At 38.7% G+C, this 23,511-nt stretch overlaps 1 protein-coding gene across 1 annotated transcript in view; it reads right to left on the minus strand.

The window, feature by feature from the left end:
• Positions 1-4,505: 4,505 nt before the first annotated feature.
• Positions 4,506-23,511, minus strand: part of LOC114650404 (transmembrane protein 151B-like) — a 132,952-nt gene continuing 113,946 nt past the window's right edge. The window contains exon 2 of the mRNA XM_028800016.2: positions 4,506-7,162. Within this exon, the coding sequence (XP_028655849.2) occupies positions 5,801-7,162 (1,362 nt within the window). The 3' untranslated portion in view covers positions 4,506-5,800. The remainder of the gene's footprint in view (positions 7,163-23,511) is intronic.

Raw genomic sequence — 23,511 nt, forward strand, 5'->3', positions numbered from 1 at the left:
CCAAATATTATAAGCAAATATTACTTTTTAGAAACAATTCCCTGTTGCTGTCAGGTATTCATTTTGTGTTCAGCGGAGTTTGCCTGCAGGTTGTTAACCTCCAACTGCCAAAGCTCTGAACAAAGCTGTGTGACAGAAAAGTAAAACCTCATAAAGAGCAAATCTGAACCTGTAACACCCTTCATCCATACCTGTACTTAGGTTTAGGTTTTTTGTCATATATAGGTTAACACAGGGTCAACATACAATGAAATGACAAGAAAAACAAGTCACTCAGCCTAGATCCAAAAGAAGTTATAGAGCAATATGAGTTGAATGAGCAGCAAATTGCAGATGCCTTGACCTTAGAGCACATACACTCTAGAACTGTTCATAAAACCAAACTTTAAAATAAAATAATATCTCAACTCTAAACTGTGTAAGGGTTACTAATACAATATGAACTATGATATACAGTATATATATATATATATATATATATATATATATATATATATATATATATATATATATATATATATTTCTCTTATTATTATTATAGTTAGAAAAAAATTTTCAGCATGTTTGTTAGTTTGATTTTTTAAAGATGAAAAGGGGATTTTCAGGTAATTTTCAGAGAGTGTTGGTGTGAATGTTCATTTAAAGATAAAACACATTCATGTCTACCTCTGTTCAAGGCCATACTTACAATTAGTCAAGCAAGTGAAAACGTTTTACGTAACACACTCTAGGATTAAGCACCCTATTTCCTTTATAAATTCATTTCTACATTTTCATTATCCTGCATTTCACATTGTAAATAAGTGTTTATCACATTTTGGGCTAATTGGGCAATTAGCGAAGGACGTAGCAGTATCTCCACATTATTCTTATTTATTAATTGATTGTCTACTACATCAGCTCTCAACTTTTCCCCAAAAATGCTGTAAAAAAGTTATTGACTACATTGTATAGCAATGCCAAAGAGTACTGTAAAGTGATAAATGTTCAGCAATAATGAATAAACATTTCTGGCAAACATTTTGAGCTGCTTCCTAGTGTGAAACAGGATTAGTTCAGTGAAAATTGCAATAAAACAACAAAAGTAATCAACCTCCAGACAAATATAATTTGTATACACCGCAGCTTTAGCAAAGCTGCTGTGTTTCAACCGAAACAATTTTAAATATGAAAATATTAACTAGAGGTGGTGCAGTGGTTGCACTGATGGGAGACCAGGGTTCATATCCCTAGTCCTCCCTGCGCAGAGTTTGCATGTTCTTCCTGTGTCTGTGTGGGTTTCCTCCAGGTGCTCTTGTTTCCTCCCACAGTCTGGTGGATTGGTAATACTAAATTGTCCCTAGTGTGTGGTTGGGGTGTGTGTCTATGTGTATGTGTCTGTATGTGTGCTTGCCCTGTGACGTACTGGCGACTTGTCCAGGGTTTGTTCCAGCCTTGTGCCCTATGCTGGCTGGGATAGGCCTATTTGGGGTAAAGCTTATTAGGCAATAACTAAGTGAAATATTAACTACCATAAAGAGACAGGATGGATCAGCTCGAGGTTTAAAACTGAAACTTGAGCATCACATATTTGCCTTGTTTGCAAAGAATTAAAAGATCCAGGGAAAAGGATGCCAAGAACATCTGGGAATGATCCCAATCTGATGTTTTCTTGGCCAATTAAATCCTAGTATATTATATTGATCTGGTGAGCTGAGCCACACTGGTTCAAATGGATGTCAGTTTATCTGTGGGACATTACTGAAAAATCATTTAAAACCATATTGTGTGTGTAAGAAAATAAGCAAGTGATATACAGGCTATAGATATCCCTTTTGGCATTGAAAAAAATAACCTGGTCCTATTTTAGGAGAAAACTGATTCAAAATAATGACATTGTTTTCGTGCCAGTGTTTTTTTTATATATAGAAAGCAGATCATCCTTTAAACTCATTTGCTATAACCATTGGGTAACCAAGCAATCGACTAATAGAAAAATGCAAAGAACTAAATTAATTTCCTCCAACACACATGACAAAATATGGGTAGTGAGATGCGAATGTTTTTCATAATTCCGTCAAACTTTAAGCATCCACCAAAAGTTGCACACACTCAGTCCTAATCATATGCAGAGATTCAATGCTGTCAATCAAAGAGTTGTTATCCAATTTTAACCTATCTAGGTCTATTTTCTATTGGTCTGATCTAGACAGCAATCGTTGCCAGACCATATCAATTTAAACAACTGAAAATCACTGCCCATGTCACATCTAGCAATTGTATACCAACCATCCGGCACAGTCATTCTCGCCCCTTTTTCTGACAGCCAGTATAACGTGCTGCATAATGGAGTTGGTACTGTATGAAGGGTTAATATCTGAGGTGAGTTCAGCAGTAATCTTGGCTTTCTATTTTTTTTTTTTTTTGGTAAGTAAAACACAACATATCAGACAGAGAGGCCTCTCTTTTGTGTGTGAGGTACGAAACATGTGTATTCTTTATTCCTTGTCACTGATTCTATGCATTGTATTTCTGGATGAGTATTTATTGGTTGTCAGCTCTCATGCACACAGAGCCCACCACTATGACTAAACAGAAAATCAGACCTTTTTGATTTTATCATAGCGAGTGACAGACTAGTTGGTCTTAGTCGTTAGGTATGTCACATTAAGTGATCAGCTTCACGGGAGCGCACCACTGACTGTCTTCCACTCACTAAGATTATGCAAATGAAGGCCACGAATATCGGAGGAAAAGTCGTCCAGTGTGACATTGACTTAAGAGTAGTGTGACCCTGTCTGTCACAATATACATGATTGCAACATCTTAAGGTACTGAGGAAGAAAACTCTTCCTGTGCAGAAGATAAATAAATGTCAAGAATCTTTTTGCAAGCAGCTTTAATGGGAAAAAAATTCAACTCGTAACTAACATTATTGCTGAATTTAGCCTTATATTACCAGTCATTATATTACCCCATCAGATTAAGACTGGGAATTTCTTTTCACATGCTCTACATGAACATTCAGTAATTGCAATATTTGCATGTTCAGACTCTGTCATACAGGTAACAGTGGTAACTTTTATTCTGTAGTTGCTGAATTATATGAGAAAGTGTTAATTCTCAAGCACATTGTATAGCTTCAAATTTAGTACAGTGATGTTATATATAATGGCACCCTAAGCTGAAGAAATAGGTGATTGAAAAATTTAGAATATGCTTTGACATGGCACAGCAGTGTACCATAAAGTGGAAACCATTGTGTTTTGAAAATATCGCTCACCTTCTCTACAGGGACTGAAAAAATTTCAAAATATGAATGGTTCTGTGTCTAATGCAATAGCATTTAGCAAGTTGACAGGTCCATTTTGATTGGCCTTCAGTACTTCAGTAACTGAGCAATTGTGAGATATATAATGTATGTATATATAAATATATATATATATATATATTTTTTTTTTTTTGCAAACATCTACTTGTATGAATATACCTTCTGTTTAAAGCAGTGCTTCCCAAGAGCACTCCTTAAGGCAAAACTGAAATTAAGTACTATATGTTTAAATCTCCTGGATTATGTAGTTCAGATTGAACTGTACAACCTTATCACTTTTTTTTCAAAAGAGGTAAAATATATTCTAAATAAAAATGTACAATCTTAAACTGCTGGCAGGTTTAGAAGACTGCAGTTAGGAAAAAGTGGTTTAAGATGATACACTTACTGTAAAAATGCAAATATACTAATGGCCATTTGGTTTTATGTTTTTTCCATCTTGATAATATATGTCTTGGAAGTCCAGAAGAAAATGAAATTATCTTACATTGAGAAACTGCATAAGAGTAACTTAATTATTAAAAAAAAAATTAAAACCGAAAAAGATCAGCAAATAGGTCTAGTGATTTATGTACCTGACTGATTTAAACAATAATGATTACTATGTTGTGTTTGATGTACTGTGCCACAAAAATTACAAAGACTATGCCAGATGGAACATAGTAAATATAAATACTGCAGAAAAAATGTAAACAATGCACCATCAATGAGCTTGTATTAACTATATATTCAGTAGATGGAGCAACATCAGTAGATGGTTTGAAGCCTCTTTTGGTGCTTTGACTGGCTAGCAGAATATTTCGATAAAAAGACATTCAGGAGTTGATGCAAAATTAAGATTTGATGAAGTGTCACATGTGAATTGATACTAGATGTAACCTATTTGCTTGAGGAATAGATTGTCTCACCCTGCCCTGTAAAGGGTATGAAAATTATACTTCAATACATTTTCTCCAACATTCTGTAGTTCCATGAAGTTTTATGTATATCACTTCTCCGGCCATTTCAAATCAAGCAAAGATACATACCTTGACACATACAATCAGTTTAGTTAGATGGATACACCATTTGTCCTATGCTTGCAAATTTAAAATATACAAGGCACCTTAACCTAGACCAGCTTTACTCGGATCACATCTCACAATCTAATGTTCCACATGTCTTCCCTAATTAAGAAGGTAAGATAAAAAAAATAATCATAATACATTTTTTTAATCTTGCAAAAAATGTTAAGCATTCATTTTTTATATTATCACCCTACATTTCAATATGACTGTCAAAACAAAACAATCTGTCAACTTACCATACTGGGCAGCCTCTTGTTACATTCTTGGTGAATAAAAAAAAAAACTGTAAGCTTGAAGCTGGATAGTTACCTTTACAGCACGACTATCACAGAACAAATGATAAGCAAAGTCGACATTCTACAGAACTTCAAGTGTACATTCAGTGGTTTGAGTTCTGCCAGTGGTCAGTAGGGTAAACAACTCTACATATACATAAAAAAAATTACTGTGGACATTTTTCAAGTTAACTTTACAGTTTCTAATTCTAAAAATGAAATAAGAAATATATTTGACAAAAGACACCTCATTGGAATGATACCTGCACAAAATTAGACTTTCTGCTTTGTGTTGGTTGGACATTTTAGTTTATGTGTTACTTATCAGCTACAATGTAGAGTAAGGCATCCATATTGTTTTCCACATCATAATGTGATCATCAATGTAAAACTGCATGTTCTTCAGAAGAGAAGATGCTCAAAAATGATAGCTTTGACTTTCCTTTTTTACTTTCCTTTTTCTTTGCTGTATCTAAGATTTTTCAGATGTAATTATTTTTAAAGTTTAAGCCCTTTAAAATTCTCAGAAGAAACAACTATGTCTCAGAGGCCAAGAAATACGATAATTAGCTTCAAAACCTCAAGAAGAACACTTTGAAAGCTTTCCATCTCCAAGCTGTCTGATGAACTATTACATAAACACCATATATTCATTATGTGATGGAAGAAAATGCCTCAGGACTTTTTGGTGTTTATTTCCAAAGGTGGTATTTGATTAGCAAAGTAATGAGTGATAACAGCAAGGAAAAGTGTGTGTATGTGTCTGTGAGTGTATGTACACATATACATACAAACAAGAGCACTGCTACACAATGTGAAAGCATTAAGAGCAATTTAGAATTTTTGTTTAATTCAGTAAAAGCCTCCTTGATTATGTACTCTGAGCATCTGCCTGCAATTTATATCTGTGCTCTTATTTAAAATCCCATAGGATTTTTCAATGTTGCAGTTCATGCACCAAACAAGGCCTAGTGGTGTCCATTCCAGTATTAAAAACACTGGGTGTTTTGCAGCCAAAGTCTGCTACCATTGTATCACGAAGGAAGAAAAAAAGGTAGAAAAAAGAGAGCACTATCTTGCAATCTCTGCTATTTACATGATTGTGTCCTTGGTGGCTTTAAGAACCTCCTTGCAAAACCCAAACAAGATCATAGTGGGGGTCTGCTTTGTTGAAACACTCCATTGCGATTACAGTTTTCTTCTCCGTGAACTATTAGAACAGGGAAGTAAAGGGCATCCTGATATGAAGGTGGCTCTTCCAGCATTCCAGCCTCATCCGACAAGCTTCTTTCATCTACACGTCCACTGAGACTACGAAACAAGCAGGTACGACGAGATGGCTGCATACGTCCCAGAGAGAACCTACTCCTACTAAAAGGAAGTCTGGAATTGCCACTTCGAGCACAACGGGAGGGAAGGGAAGAGCTGCTAACTGTTCGACGGCATCTCTGGCAGTTCTGCATGTAGGTGGCATATCCAGCATTGGCTACCGTACTATCCATTAACAAGGCTTCAGAGTAACTTGGAACCATCTGTTGATTAGACCTAATATGCCATTCCAGTTCAGTCATATCAATAGTGTTAACCCTTGAGATTCTCCGGCTATATCCAGTATCTTCTGGAGTGAGTACTCCCTCATCTAACCCAAAGAGTTTCTCTACATGATAATGAACGTATGCTGTACGGTATTCTGCAATGACCCTCAGTGGCCATGAAAGCATGAAGAGAGATGCTAACCAAAATATGTATCTCCTGGTATACCAGGGAGGATGGCTTGGGTCAGGAAAGGCAATCATATGCTCTTTAAAATCCACATTTTTTAGATGCATCCCTTCCCTGGCCTCCATGTAATCATCCAAACCTTCATTTTCACTAAAGAATCGTGCTCGCTGGGTTAGGTATGATGTTTCAGCTTCTGAATTAGCAAAGCTGAAGCATTTAGTAAAACGAAGTTTGGTGGCAGGGTAATCTGAAAGGCCAAGGAGCTCCTTAGAGACATCTTTCACTCCATGACGGGAATAATCAAATTCTGAACTGGACATGTGAGTGTTAACCCGTTCGTGATACACCTGAGTAGTTGTATATGCATCACCATTCCTGTAGCGCGTTACCTGCCGTGTCCTCCTAATATAGTGGTAACTAATAGCTTTCCACCAAATGCATGGAGTAGACTGCTGCATTCGTTGGATGCGTTCGTATACAGTACTAATTTCCACCTTGTGCTGGGTCATGTTTTTGGAATAGCAGTGCCAACACTCCACCAAGTAGACCACATACAGCATGGTAAGAAAGGCCAGGGGTATGTAAATGTAACCGTTAGAACAGGGACTGTCATGGTAAATACGAGATATTCCAAAATAATTTGTATCCAGCGTCAAGATGGTGATTTTGTAGAGGCTGCACCAAGCCAGTACTCCGAAGCAGCCATACATCAGAAGAGTTAGAACAAGGCATTTCCAATGGGACTCTCTGCACAGGGAACCACTAAGGGACTGCTTCAGGGGCCTTTGCTGTATAAATGAAGAACAAGAAGAGAAAAATTAATTTCATTACTCAAAAGAAATAAATAAATGCATATAGATACACTAACCACATAATTAATAACTGCTAATTTTTGCTTCTTTAAATTATTTTTCTGTACTGTTATTGTTCTACTTATATTTTTTCTCTTAAGCACTATTTTTTAAAACATTTGCTCTACATAATTTGTTTATCTGACTGTAACAAACATGCATACATAACAACAAGCCTATACATATTAATAATAACAATAATAATAATTAATTACATTTATATAGTATATTAGGCATATTACATATCCTTAAATCTTTATGATGGCCTTCTAGGAAATGGTTTTCCCATATTTATTAAATGTGAACAGTATTTTATATTTTTAAGCAAAATGAATCCTGCATTGCATTATTCTGATTTTGACAGACCTGCAATCCACAAAATTGCGGTAACAGAATTACCAAATGTGTCTTACTTTAAAATTTCCAATAACAGTTTTCTTAGGCACCTCAATAACATTCAGCAAATGATAATTATTTTCCCGTAATATGAATTTCCAACCATTCGGCTGAAACAGATTCCAGTGCTAAAAGAAAAGAGTGAGTTTGTTGAGATTTATGCCGTCGTGTGAAAATCCCAAGACAGAATGGAGTCTTTAAAGTGCTATTCATTTGCATTATACATTTACTTTGCGATAATTGGAAGCAGCTATCTATAGAAACATAATTAAACAGTGCAAAAATGTGCCATGCCACTATATTCTCTAATTAACTCTTAACCTGAATTCTTCAATTGCTCGGAATCTTAGAAATGTGTACTGTATGTCTGTTAGCTTTCTTTTTAAAACAGGAAAACTCCCAAGATAAGAAGCGGGTTCATCACAGGCAAAGCATAAAAACCATCGCAATAGCTGATACCAATCAACCTGGAAAAAAACGTGCTACGTATGAATAATAGCAGATATGTAATCATCTAAGGAAACGTAGGATATTTACAGAGGAAATTAATCACCTATCTCATCACTATTACCATAATTAATTCTAAATATAAAGTCTAATCATGAGCATCACTGCCTCCTACTGATTGGATTCTAGCCAGCTTCCTTCTGTGAAGTGTCTGCACATTGCTCACTCCTAACTTGAGGCTGGTGTTGGTTTTCTAGCTTCAAGAATGCATAATTTCAAAACATGGGATAGAAAATGAATGCATGAGTGTAAATAATGTCTTAAAAACTTGTAATGACTTGATAAAACCCTTGTTGTTAAAAGATTATTTGGGCAAGAGTATAATTAACTTTTTCATGCATACTAATGAAAGAAACTTGTTTCGGGGCAAAACCTCTTTATTGATATGATAAGCCATGATCAGTCTTTCATTTTATTTAAAAGAAGCATTGTAATAAAATATGACAAAGAGCAATACAGGCCAAATATAATGTGACAGGTTTGTATAAAGTAAGTATTTTTTTGAATTTCTTTTATTTTTTTAAGGTCTCCACTGGATCTCCAAATGCATAAACACAGTGGTTCTCTGTGACTGTGAATTGAATAAATGAGTTCTGACTGCTGAACACTGACACACGAAATCCAAAAAATTGTGTCATTTAATTTAAATCGTCATTGTCAAAATTATTATGCATTTGATATTTTTGCTTTGTTGTTTACTTGTTAAAAATTGACATTTACACATTTAATAAAAGAATTAACAAAGAAACAAAAATCAGCAATCATAGAAAAAGAAACTGTAACACCTGTAGGTAACAACAACAATCCCACCACAGCATTCACCCTCAATCCATAATAATAAAATTACCCTATAAAAGGGGTTCATATAGCATTTAAATTTACTGCTGCCTGTGTATACTGCTAAGAGAAGCCAAATAACAAACTCCAGAGGAGAGAGATGAATAAAAAAGGGGAGAATTAAGGATTAAGAACTCCATAGCACTTATTTATGACCATTGACCTTTTATGTAACTTATAGGCTTGATGTATTTCATTGATGGTAGTCATTCCTTAATTAGTTAACTGCATTTATATTGTTCTTTTCTAACCTACTCAAAGAGCTTTACAAAGACAGTGGGGCACCACTTCCACCACCACCAATGTGTAGAAACCACCTGGATGATGAGACGGCAGCCATTCTTGTGCCATTATGCTCACCACACATTAATTATCAGATGGTAAAGGAATGGGGGAGACAGTTAGCCAACTACAGACAGGGGATGATTTGGGGGTCAGAATGACCAGGCTGTGATGGGCAATGTAGCCAGGACATCAGAAAACGCCCTACTGTGTTTGAAAGATTCTCATGGATCTTTTTTTAACCACAGAGAGTGAGGACCTTGGTTTTACGTCTTATCCAAAGGACAGCGCCAATTTTTACAGCACAGTGTCCCCATCACTGCACTGGGGCATTGAGATCCAAACACAGACCACAGAGTAAGCACCCCCTGATAGCCTCACCAACATCTCTTCCAGCAGCAACCCAAGCTTTTCCTAGATGGTCTAGGAAAAGCCCTCCAGGACTGGAGTTTGAGACCACTGACGTAGAGAAACCAACTGCAGACCGAGGCTATGTCTACTCTGCTATGCTTTGTTTAAAAATGCAGACGTTAGTCTCCATTTTCACCTCTGGACCACGCTACTCTGGCATTTTTAAACCATTGTAATGCTGACTTTTGAAAACGTTCCCTGGAATCATACATTTCTGAAAATACCGGTTTAACGTTGCAATGTGGATGGGTGAAAACACAAACTTTTAATCGTGCACTGATTGATTTGTGCTTATTACGCAGCCCTTCCCTGATTGAAAGGTGATGGATAGTGCTTCTTGCACCTTTACAAAATGTCACTGAACTTACACTGACATGGATCCCAGTTTGTATTTTCAGCCGTTTTGCTTGCCTTATACTTTTGCATTACTCTTCATTATAATTCCACCACAATGTCATTCCAAAAAAAACAAATCTGTTTTTTTGTTTTCTATTCGCCATGGCTGTTTCCCATATGTAAACGTAAACTGCAAATGAATGTCTAGTGTGAAGTACACTTCCCCTTTCTGCTTCCGCTGATGCATGTATGCCCAGTGTAGGCCACCGGCTATGTCATATGCCTTTTTGGTCAGTTTAGTGTGGGCTGAGATACTTTCCTAAATAATGTGAAAATGCTAATGTGGGCAGAGGTCATTTTCATTTAAAATGCAGTAGTGTGGAAGGAGCCTGAAAGTACTTCTTCATGTCTATTTCCCTTTAATCTTCAGCTGACTGTCAGATATGTCTTTTTTCACACCATGTAAAACTATTAGGTAACAGTTTAGTTTTTGCAAAAAATGCACTTATTAGTCATTTACTAAAATGTAACTAGACCTTAACAATGGCTTCTTGTCGTCTTAAAACACTAACAAAGCATGGGTAAAATGTCTATCATCTCTACAACGTGACCTACTAAAAAAACTTCAGTTTTGACTGGTTTGATGCAAGGTTATTATAGTTTTGCCTTTTTATATTAGTTTTTATTTCTATATTTTTTCTGACCTTACTTGGAAATTCAGTTTAATTTTAGTTTTCCTTCATCGTGTATTTTTAGTTTAGTTTTTATTTCACAAAGACATTTCTATTTTATTTATATATATATTAGTTTCAGTTTTAGTTTTAGTAATTATGGCATGGAGCGCCTATGGGGTTAGTTTTGTGTCACAATCAGACAGAACTGTACACTTAACAGATTTGGATATGAGTTTAATGTTAGTGGAAGCTTACTACACTGCCTGGTTTACTATCTGGTTTTGTTTTTGTCTGATTAAAAACAAGCATAATCAAAACTAGACACTGAATATGAACAATTTTACACAATTTTATAATTTTTAAAATATTTTCTTATGAAAATCACAGGGGCTTAGGAAGAACAGGGCTCTTAGACTTGAATGAGTGTGCAGACCCCACCTAGCTGTATTGAGGGAAACAAACAACAACAAGCATGCAGTGTCAAGGTTAGGGGCAGTGAGTCTTGAATAGACCACCATAAAGGACAGTAAACCCATAATGAGCAGAGCAAGAGCAAGTAATAGAAGTATGGACAGGCATAAAACAACAGAGACAGCATCTGAGAATAAGAACAACATATACATTATCTAAACCTGTTTATCCAGAGTAGGATTGTAGGAAATCTGGAGACTAACGCAGAAGGTTTGGATGCAAGGTAGGAAAAATCCCTTGTAAGCAATATGTATGATAAGGCTGATGTTAAGAACAAAAAGAATATGATATTTCAACTATCTATTTTGAGAGAGAGAAAAACATTGAAAAAAGGAGACAAATATTTTAAAATATAATTCTGCTAATGGATTACTTTCACAATATCAGGAATTTTGAGTTGTGAATATGAACTAAACAAGGTAAATTAATAAATATGGAATAAATACAAAAACCCATTAGTATGTTTAGTTTTTCATCACTTGTTAGACTCTCTACCTTTGTTTGTATCGCTTCGTTGTTAAACGATGTTTTTAAAGCAAAAATGATTGGTCAGCAACAATATGCTGATCTTGTATGATGACCTAGTCAGTCTCTCGATCAGTGCCGTTTTATTTTCAAAAACCGGGAGTGCTCTCCCCTCGACTTTCTTGTATATTCAAATATGGGGATGGATATTTGAGGAGCAAACCGCAAGACAATGATTATATTTTTATATTATGTACATTAAGGAACCATCAACAACAAATCAATTTAATAATATATTGAACAAAAATTATAAAAGTAAAGTTGAATAAATCGGACTCTGCAGCTGTATAAATAAAAAAAAAAAAAAAAATCGAGTATGTGTTCAGGTAAAGTACTACTTTCGGGTGATGGATTTGGCCCAAAAGTTAATACAGATCTATAATTGTCGTGTAACAACCACATGCCGAATTTCATCCATCTATCTAGTTGCATTTTTGAGTTATCATGTTTGCACACACACACGTGCGCCGCACACACACAATTCCAAAAAACAGTATTGTTGAACACTGGTTAGTCTATAACGTCAAGATTCATCAAAATATCGAGGTCGAATTTTTTCATGATTACTATACTTTCTCTATACTTCGTATATGAGAAAGTAAAAATGATTTCTCCTGTGTGAAGTGGCAGATGAATTGCTGTCAACAAAAAGCAGACACCTGAGAAATAAACTGAAACGTTACTCACTCGTGTATTCTTCTGTCCATATGGTAAACGTTTTGTTGACCAGCACATTCTGATTTCTGCCGTTTGAATTACATCTTGATATACAACAAGCACAAAGAAAGGTGGCACGCAAATCGCTTTCTATTTCTTACGCACTTATTTCTTTATGCACCCGCACTCAGCTCGCTCTGTCACCACAAATGCTGTGTGAACAGCAGTCCTCCGTCACCAGCCGCCGTTCACTGGATGAATATATGCGGGCGGCTCGTGGTGGACGACTTTCTGTTTTAGAGAAAACTTACAAGGGTTAAAGATTAACGGCAAGAATATTCATTCAAAAACGAAAACTAAAAATATTTTAGTAAATTATTATTTTACTAGCCGACGTCCGCTGTAGCATACAGCGGTGTAAGAATAGGAACGGAAAACGGTGAGAAAGGAATTCAGAAATCAAGAAGAAATAAATACTTGTTGAAAGACGCAGTTGTGAAATCAGGCTTTCTGAATTTATGTACTATGGCCATGATAGCTTTGTTGCATGTATCTTGGACTTCCTGGAAATGTGGACGGTAATATGATCATTTTGCCTACACATACATTGTTATTTTCAGCGTTTTGTTTCAGTGCGTCTAATAGTCCTTTGTATTGTTCCATGCGAAGATCTTGTTGATGTAATCTGAGATATTTGAGAAGCACTCCCTCTGTTTTAACATACTGTGGAGACTGGCCCGGACACAGACAGGCAGACTCGCTCATGTCACAAAAGACACGTTTATTTACACTACTATTTACAATTATTGTGCCACAAACCCCAATCTTCCCCAAAGTCCAGGCCAACCGCTCTGCCTCTTCGGACCGCCTAATTCTCTCTTTCTTGAACCTTGTCCTGCTTCCACCTGACTCCAGCCTCGAATGAAGGGAGGCGGCCCCTTTTATCCATACCCGGATGTGTTCCAGGTGTGCACCGGCAATCCCGCGGACACGCCCCAGTGTGGCAGAAATGCCGGCTGTCCTTCCGGAAGCACTCCGGGTGTTCCCTCTCTTCTTCCCCGCAGCACTTCATGGCGTGGCGGAAGTACTGGGGTCCAGGGTCCTTCAGGCAGGGGGACACCCCCTGGCGGTGACCACGGGCCCCTACAGGGTTGGGCTTCCAAGCCCTGTACCCATGGCCCCCAATACAACCAGGGTGGACACCCCTCGCAGTCTGGAGGAGGAATGAGCCCTCCTCCTGTCTTCCTGGGCGTCCCGGACGGGGTGCCACAATACACATCTACGACGTACTATTGGAATAGTTTGCCGCTGGAGTGCAAAATACTAAATGTATTCCTCATTACTAATCTGTACGCGTAAAATTGGCATCGAAGTAAGCCTTATTCGCTTGCCGGTTCTTTTTTCGGGAACATGTTGTAAATTTTTGTGCCAGCCAATGTCTCCGTAAGGGAATAAAAGTGGGTAAACCATAGGATCACAATTCATACTGAGCGTGGAAATCTGTTTACAGGAGTTGCCTATGGGATAGATGCAAATGTCCCTTTCGGCAGGTGGTTCACCATCTTCTCCGACGAAAATTGCTGCAACATCGGTGTGACATGTCGGGGCATTGTATCGTCATAAATCCTGCCTAGGCATTCGTACAGATGCTGTTGGATTGGACTGAGCGATTTCATGCATGTATTTGTATGATTTAGCGAAGGGGTTGATGGTTCTGAGCATGGAATTTAGCTGGAGAAGTGCATTTTCGCTGCATGCAGAGTTTGCTTTATTTTGTAAGTGTACTTCAGTAGCTTGCGCTGTGTCAAAAACATACAACTGTCCATATCCTGGAGAGGTAGAAGTGTTAGCGTATAGTGAAGAGGTTTGGTGATAAATTTGTCCGTGTATTTTAAAACAGTATGGTCCATGGCCAGGAGGTTGAGATATCTGTGCACCCATGGAAGCAAACGCTAGAGAAGAGTTGTATTCTCGAATGTGTTCACGATACTTTTTAGCTTCTGATGTTTGCTATGTAAGAAGCTGTTGTAAAAACACAGGTGGCTCCCGCAAAGGTGGTAAAGCTACTTTACCTTTGTGGCAGCACTTCGAGTACTTGTTGGATGTATTACGCTCAGCAGGCCAGTATAGTGCATGACAGTGTTTGCACTGCTGGTCTGGAGTCCCAATGTTGTACTCTTGGATGGGAAGACAGGAATTAGGTGAAGAAGTACCTGTGATAATGGGAAGAGGATTGTGTATATGTCTGCTGAGACTACGTTGGTTTGGAAATGTTGCTTTGCAGATGTCGCATTGCAAGAGTTGTGAATGAGTTTTGCTGTGTTTAGTCAGTCAGTCCTGTGTAGTGAATTTCTTATTGCATTTCTGGCACTCATATAGTTGTTGGTAAGAATGCCTTTTCTTATGTTTAGCAAGTGAAGTTCACGTTTGAAAAGTTTTGTTGCAGGAATCGCACTGGAAGAATGAGTTACTGGAGTGGGAGTCAGGTAATTTTTCAGCGGAGTGAATTTTTGTGTGTTTGTGAAGACAGTTCTGCGTTGTGAAACGTTTTGTGCAAGTGTGACACTGAAACAATTTGTCATTGCAGTGAATTTTCTTGTGTTTGGCAAGGCACGGGGAATGCGGTATTCCGAAGGAGGAATAGGAATCGAGAAAAATGGTGTGGGGGTGTATAGGAGGCCTCAGGCAGCATGGAAAAGGGTTTGGAAGAGCAGGAATAGGAATCGTGAAATGCCGTGTCGGCTGGGTGTGGGCGGGACCACTTTTGAACAGGAAGCAGTACGAACCAGAAGAGAAACATATATAAGAGATTTCAGTTAGTCTTTCCAGTTACTTTAATACTTTCGTTTAGTTTTATTTTTTCATTTAGGTTTTGTTAATTATTTTATTTCAGTTTACGAAAATGTTTTTGTAATAATAGTTTCAGTTTTGATTTTAGTTTTCGTTAACTATAATAACCTTGGTTTGATGTCGCTTAACTGAGACATGTTGCTCCTGATGTTACATGTTTAGTATACAAATCCTTCATACAGTATTAACAAGTCATTTTACAATCATGTCAATATGCCACACAGCAGAGAGATGAATAACCTACTGTATCTACTGAGGTTTTATAAGTGTTATGAAGACCAAGAGACGCTTTTGTTAAGGTATATTTGCATCAGTGCTTTTTGAACTTAAGATGTCTGTGATTTGTGAACTCCATTATTTAAACAAGAATTTGTAATAATAAAAATCCCTCTAGCCGTGACCTGATGACTGCTTATAGTTGGCACTACTTCTAGTTGAAGAGAATGTCAAACTTGAACTTGTAGTTTTTGATCTCATTGTTTGAGGATGCCAGATTAAATGACAATAAACTGCAGTAAACCCCTTGATGACTTTCCAGCACAGTTTCACGTGTCCAAAATATTGCAAACCTGCCTCCTTTTCTGCCATTTAATATTATGCTGCATGAGAGAGCCGGTGCTGTGAGTTCAGCAAATATCTCTGTCCTTTTTAATTTTTTTCATTCTGTGTTGGTATGTAAAACACAAAACTTTAGACAGATGCTTATTCCTCACCACAAGTGCGTTGTACTTCCTGGTGGTCACTCGCTGGTTGTCAGCTCTCATGAATCCATATTTGGCCATTGAGATTTAAGACAAAACCTGTTTGATTTTGTTGGGGTGAGTCGCAGAAGATGTCAGTCTACACAACTGGAATTTATTGGAGCTCTCTGTGACTGCTCCTGTCTTGCTAAACTTATTATTAAATGAAGTGTGAGACTAAAAATTGCTAGAAGAATTGTGAAATGTGTCAGGGCCGTCACAGAAATGTATATACTGTACACCATATCTTCAGCCACTGTTATTGCTTTGCCATTACAAGAAAATATATTACATAGTTGACAGGAAAATAACTTACACTTACTAGACTAAGACATTATTCAGATTATTTACTAAGAAACAACGAGATTCAGTAAATTACAGTACCAGTGGGACTGTGCATCTTCAACTCTGTATAAGGTCAAGAGCTCTCCTTGACCATCACTAGCAGACAAGAATAAATGAACATGAACTGATGTATTTGTATTTAAATTGGCTCATGCCACACTACTATCTAAAACCTAAAGCTATGAAAATATATCGTGTTTCCTTGACCAGACCCTACTGAAGCTTTCAATGGTGCAGTAAGATCCTGAAAAAATGATGCATGTTTATTTACTGCTTCTTTCTTTTAGGTTTTAGAAGAAATATCATTCCACAAATTATCAGAGAAAATCTACAAATTGAAATGAGTTGGTTCTTTTTATCATACTGTATGTAGACCATTCATAATTAAAGTCATGGTGTGAAATCAGACTTTGATAAGTACACAATAATGACTTTCACAAAACTTAATTCTTTTCCCAAGCACTTAACACTTGGAATTTAAATCATTTGAGCAATATAGAATTATGTGTAGAAGTTTTTGCTACTCACTACGTGGTACTTGTCCCAAATGCCCATAAAGAACAATTTGATTTCCACATAAAAATAAAAAGTTACTGCAGAGGTAAATTGCCAGTGTAAAGGAACAGACAAGTCTGTATAAGAACACATAGGAAGGGATATATGAATCAGGCACACGCTAATGGAGAGCTATAAGTGGATGAGAGAACTATACTCATTTAAGAATATCTAACAAGAAAGCAGAAATAAACAGGTGCAACAGGGCAACCTGGAGGGGCAAAACCAGAATATATGCCCATGAGAGACAAGAGCTTGGGTGCTTCTTCCTCCTGGGCAGCTTTCAGAAACTGGAGGGACGTGTATGATGGACAACTTTAAAGAGTAACCCATGGGTAACAGAAAGTGAGGAACTTGTTCTTTGGGGAGAAGATGTCAAATACTTGGCAATAATAAAACTGTTACAGGCATTTTTGTAGGAGGCCTGAGAAAATGCCTTATATACACTGTAGTTAGGCACTGCCGTGAGTGGCAGCCTTTCCAGCAGCTCCGTGTATGACTTTATCTTCTTTATCTTTCTACCTTTTTCTCTATCTCTCTGATCACTCCTACCACTTTCTTTTATGTGGACTCGTTTCCTGGACACTTTTTACTACTTGGACATGGATTTTTACACGCCGAGACTCGTCTATTCAGGTAGTCAACTTCTAGCGCTGAGAACAAAGGCCCGTGCCGGTGTGGTTCCCTATTTACCTGACGAGGTAAGAAGACCGTATCGTGGCAGCAGAGCCGGAGCTCATCTAAAGGCTAAGCGGCTAGCGAGGAAGTGGCGATACAATCCTTCGGTGCCTTCTGTGATCCTGGGAAATGTGAACTCACTACCAAATAAGATCGATGAACTGGCTGCGCTGGTGAAAAATGTCAGGACCTACAGAGAATGCAGTTTGTTGTGTTTTTGTGAAACATGGCTAACAACTAGCATCCCAAATGCTAATGTGGAGCTACCCGGGTTTAGCACAATTAGAGTGGACAGAGACGCAAATACCTGTGGGAAGCAGAAAGGAGGAGGACTCGCTCTCTATGTGAACACAAGGTGGTGCAACCCTGGACATGTAAACATCAAAATCTCCACTTGCTGCAGGGACATCAAACTGTTGGCTGTCAGTCTGTGTCCCTATTACTTGCCCAGAGAGTTTGGACACGTCATTGTTGTTATTGTTTACATCCCTCCTCGCCTGGACGTGGAGATAACAGATAGATAGATAGATAGATAGATAGATAGATAGATAGATAGATAGATAGATACTTTATTAATCCCAAAGGGAAATTCACATTCTCCAGCAGCAGCATACTGATACAAAAAACAATATTAAATTAAAGATTGATAATAATGCAGGTAAAAAAACAGACAATAACTTTGTATAATTTTTAATGTTTACCCCCCCGGGTGGAATTGAAGAGTCGCATAGTTTGGAGGAGGAACGATCTTCCCAGTCTGTCAGTGGAACAGGACAGTGACAGCAGTCTGTCGCTGAAGCTGCTCTTCTGTCTGGACATAACACTGTTTAGTGGATGCAGTGGATTCTCCATAATTGATAGGAACCTGCTTAGCGCCCGTCGCTCTGCCACAGATGTCAAACTGTCCAGCTCCATGCCAACAATAGAGCCTGCCTTCTTCACCAGTTTGTCCAGGCGTGAGGCGTCTTTCTTCTTAATGCTACCTCCCTAGCACACCACCGCGTAGAAGAGGGCACTCGCCACAACCGTCTGATAGAACATCTGCAGCATCTTATTGCAGATGTTGAAGGACGCCAACCTTCTAAGGAAGTATAACCGACTCTGTCCTTTCTTACACAGAGAATCAGTATTGGCAGTCCAGTTTAATTTATCATCCAGCTGTACACCAAGGTATTTATAGGTCTGCACCCTCTGTACACAGTCACCTCTGATGATCACGGGGTCCATGAGGGGTGACATCATCCACTCTGCTGTTGCTAAACTACAAACACAGCACCCTGAGGCGCTTGTGCTAATCTCTGGAGATTTTAACCATGTGACACTGGACAAAACATTACCTGCCTTCTCCCAGTATGTGGATTGTAACACGTGGGGAAATTGAATTATTGACTTACTGTATGCAAACGTTAAGGACGCATACAGCGCCACCCCTCTGGCTGCGCTTGGGAAAGCAGATCATAACCTGGTTCTGCTTCAGCCTCACTACAAACCAAAAGTGAGGGAGCTACCTACAACCACACGCTCATTCAGGAAGTGGTCCCCTGAGGCAGAGCAGGCACTGAGAGACCACTTTGGAACTACTGACTGGGATATCCTGCAGGGGTCACATAGTGAGAATATTGAGGAGGCTGTTGACTGCACTACTGACTACATCAACTTCTGTATGGACATTGTAGTTCCAGTAAGAACAATATGCTGCTATGCTAACAACAAGCCATGGATTACAAGTGACATCAAGGGGCTTTTGAACCAGAAGAAAAGGGCTTTTAAAGGCAGTGATCAGCATGAGCTCAAGCGCGTGCAAAAGGAACTCCAAGTCCAGCTCAGGGCCGCGAGGGAGCAGTACAGGAGAAAACTGGAGCAAAAGTTGCAGAATGACAGCAAGAAGGAAGTGTGGGATGGGATAAAGATCATCACTGGCTGCAGCTCGAAGCGGGGTGCCTCATCGAGAGAGACAGGGAGAAAGCAAACCTGATGAACAACTTTTTTAGCAGGTTTGACCACCCTAACCCACTCTCACTCTCACCTCAGAGTACTGCATCCTCCACCCATCCTTCTGCTGATACCAGCATAGGAGAGAGTTTCCCCGCACCCACAATTACAGCAATCCAGGTAAGCAGAGAGCTGAGGAAACTTCGTGCCTGCAAAGCAGTGGGTCCAGCTGGAGTATCGCCATGACTGTTGAAGGCCTGTGCATTGGAGCTGGGGAGTCCTCTACAGCGCATCTTCAACCTGAGCCTGGAACAGGGGAGAGTCCCGAGGATTTGGAAAACATCTTGCATCACCCCAGTACCAAAGGAATCACACTCTGGTGAGCTGAATGACTTCTGGCCTGTCGCCCTGACGTCACATGTGATGAAGACCATGGAGTGACTGCTGCTTCACCACCTGAGGCCACAGGTCCGCCACACCTTCGACCCTCTGCAGTTTGCATACCAGAAGAAGGTGGGAGCGGAGGATGCCATCATCTACATGCTACACCGATCCCTCTCCCTCTTGGACAGAGGCAGTGGTGCAGTAAGAATTATGTTTCTGGACTTCTCTAACGCCTTCAACATCTTACAGACAGACCTCAGTATGTGCATCTCAGGAACTGCAGGTCTGACATTGTGATCAGCAGCACAGGAGCAACACAGGAGTGCCGCAGGGGACTGTACTTTCTCCGGTCCTGTTCAGCCTATATACATCGGACTTCCAATACAACTCGGAGTCCTGCTGCATCAGTGGGCAGAAGGAGGAGTATAGGAACCTAATCAAGGACTTTGTTAAATGGTGTGACTCAAACCACCTACAACTGAACACCAGCAAAACCAAAGAGCTGGTGGTGGATTTTAGGAGGCCCAGGCCCCTCCCGGACCCCGTGATTATCAGAGGTAACTGTGTGCAGAGGGTACAGACCTATAAATACCTGGGAGTGAAGCTGGATGATAAATTGGACAGCATAAAAATGAGGGACTAGTTGTGCTACCTGTGTAAGACAAGTTGAAATCTAAGGTATCAACCTCAGTGTTAACATTTGCAATACATCATGCAATGCCTACGTCTCTTGTTATATGTCATTTGGTATGGGGATTTGTAAAAGTAGTTTTAGTGCTCGTGATGCTCCATCTATTGGAATGACAAATGCTATGAACTTCATTATTAAAAATATTTGTGCTGCACCATCTGTTTGAATGACAGAGACATAGCAACTGGATGGACACACAGCCAGACACACAGATACTTATCCTTTTATGAGCCACGGTATATAGTAGATGCTACAGCATAAATGGTTAATTGACAGCAAATTTGATATAGAATTCTCATAGAATTCTGTATGACCAGATTACTATGAAGAGAAATATTAAACTCTCTCTCTGTAGTTAGTAGTTTGTGACTTACTGCTGAATCCCAAAGTTTATGGATTTAATATTCATTTTTATTAATGAGGTTTTGGCAATAAATCTCTGGCTTGAAGTAAGGCAGTGTCTTATTCACAGGTTCAACACGTCCTTGACCCTCTGCAGTTTGCATATCAGGAGAAGGTGGGGCGGAGGATGCCATCATCTATATGCTACACCGATCCTTCTCTCACTTGGACAGAGGCAGTGGTGCTGTAAGAATTATGTTTCTAGACTTCTCTAGCGCCTTCAACACAAACCAACCTCTGCTCCTTAGGGACAAGCTGACAGAGATGGGATTAGATTCATACCTAGTGGCATGGATCGTGGACTATCTTAAAGACAGACCTCAGTATGTGCGTCTTGGGAACTGCACGTCTGACATTGTGGTCAGCAGCACAGGAGCAACACAGGAGCGCCACAAGGGACTGTACTTTCTCCGGTCTTGTTCAGCCTATATACATCGGACTTCCAATACAACTCGGAGTCTTGCAATGTGCAAAAGTTCGCTGATGACACTGCTATCGTGGGCTGCATCAGGAATGGGCTGGAGGATGAGTATAGGGACCTAATCAATGACTTTGTTAAATGGTGCGACTCAAACTACCTAAAACTGAACACCAGCAAAACCAAGGAGTTGGTGGTGGATTTTAGGAGGCCCAGACCCCTCATAGACCCCGTGATCATCAAAGGTGACTGTGTGCAGATGGTGCAGACCTATAAATATCTGGGAGTGCAGCTGGATGATAAATTAGACTGGACTGCCAATACTGATGCGCTGTGCAATGAAGACCAGAGCCGACTATACTTCCTTAGAAGGCTGGCGTCCTTCAACATCTGCAATAAGATGCTGCAGATGTTCTATCAGACAGTTGTGGCGAGCGCCCTCTTCTACGCGGTGGTGTGCTGGGGAGGCAGCATTAAGAGGAAAAACGTCTCACGCCTGGACAAACTGGTGAGGAAGGCAGGCTCTATTGTTGGCATGGAGCTGGACAGTTTGACATCTGTGGCAGAGCGAAGGGCGCTCAGCAGGCTCCTGTCAATGATGGAGAATCCACTGCATCCACTAAATAGTATTATCTCTAGACAGAGGAGCAGCTTCAGCGACAGACTGCTGTCAATGTCCTGCTCCACTGACAGATTGAGGAGATCGTTCCTCCCCCAAACTATGTGACTCTTCAATTTCACCCAGGGGTGTAAACGTTAACATTTAACATTATACAAAGTTATTGTCTGTTTTTCACCTGCATTATTATCATTCTTTAATTTAATATTATTTATTGTATCATTATGCTGCTGCTGGAGAATGTGAATTTCCCATTGGGATTAATAAAGTATCTATCTATCTATCTATCTATCTATCTATCTATCTATCTATCTATCTATCTATCTATCTATCTATCTATCTATCTGTCTGTCTGTCTGTCTGTCTGTCTGTCTGTCTGTCTGTCTGTCTGTCTGTCTGTCTGTCTGTCTGTCTGTCTATTCTGCATGAATGAAGTCATGCACAAACATATTTATTTTATTTAAAACAAAAACATTTAGTTAGTGTTTATAGAAGTACTTTTAAACAAAATTGAAAATTTTGGAAAAATAATTAATTTGACCACATTATTTCTTTTTAGTAATGAAAGACATAAATTGAATCAACATTATTTCTTTTTAGTAATGAAAGACATAAATTGAATCAATCAGGCAACTTCTGTCTAATGTGTTTTACACATTTTGCTTATATAAATCCTAAAAGGTTTATGTGATGTTGACATATGCATGTTCAAATTTATTGCAAGTAGTAAAATTAAGCTAAATTTAAACTCGTAAGCTGATCTAACTCTGAGTCATTTTTAACCGAAGTAATATGGAAATGACACATTTTGTTATTCTAAGCTCTCCCTATCAATTCCTTAACTTCTGTGTTATTTTACAAACAGACAACACGTGGATCCATAGCCAGATATCTATCAGACACCTTTCATTACTCAACACAGTTTATACAATTTAATAGTCACTAAATGTGAAATGTGTATTTGTGTCTACAAATCATTTAAAGATCTGGATTCAAATGCAAAAAATGCATATACAGTCAATTCATAGCTGTGTAGCAATAATTTATGGACAACTCATTAGTTAAAATTATTAGTAGTTAGAAAAGTTGCCTAGCCAAACTGATGAATAGTTAGAACAGGCACATTTCAACAAAACATTGGGAAAATAATTTGCATTCCTAGAAATAGATAACATGCCACTGTGTCTCCTTTGCCAGAGAATCAATGCGCTGCCAAAATGATGTAACATCCAACATCAGCAAAAAGCTGTCATGTTGACTTTCAAAAGTGATGACATCTGCTGAGCAAATAGAAAAAAAGCTCCAGCTTATAAAGTTTAGTGAGTACTCAGACAAAGTAGGCTGTATTTTGTAATTTTAGATGTCATAGATTTTATTTTGTAATGAGAAAGCAGAGTGGTATTGATTCCTATCTCTACAAAATAATAATAGTTCACCTCTAGAAAAAACACACAGTCAAGCCATATGAATGAAAAGGAAAAAGAACTTAGAAAATTTACTCCACTAAAAACTCACCCTCCAAATGACATCCTAAACAAGGTAGAAAGAAAAACAAAGATAGAATAATATAAAAATA

Source organism: Erpetoichthys calabaricus, chromosome 1, assembly GCF_900747795.2.
Source record: "Erpetoichthys calabaricus chromosome 1, fErpCal1.3, whole genome shotgun sequence".
Taxonomy (NCBI): Eukaryota; Metazoa; Chordata; class Cladistia; order Polypteriformes; family Polypteridae; genus Erpetoichthys; species Erpetoichthys calabaricus.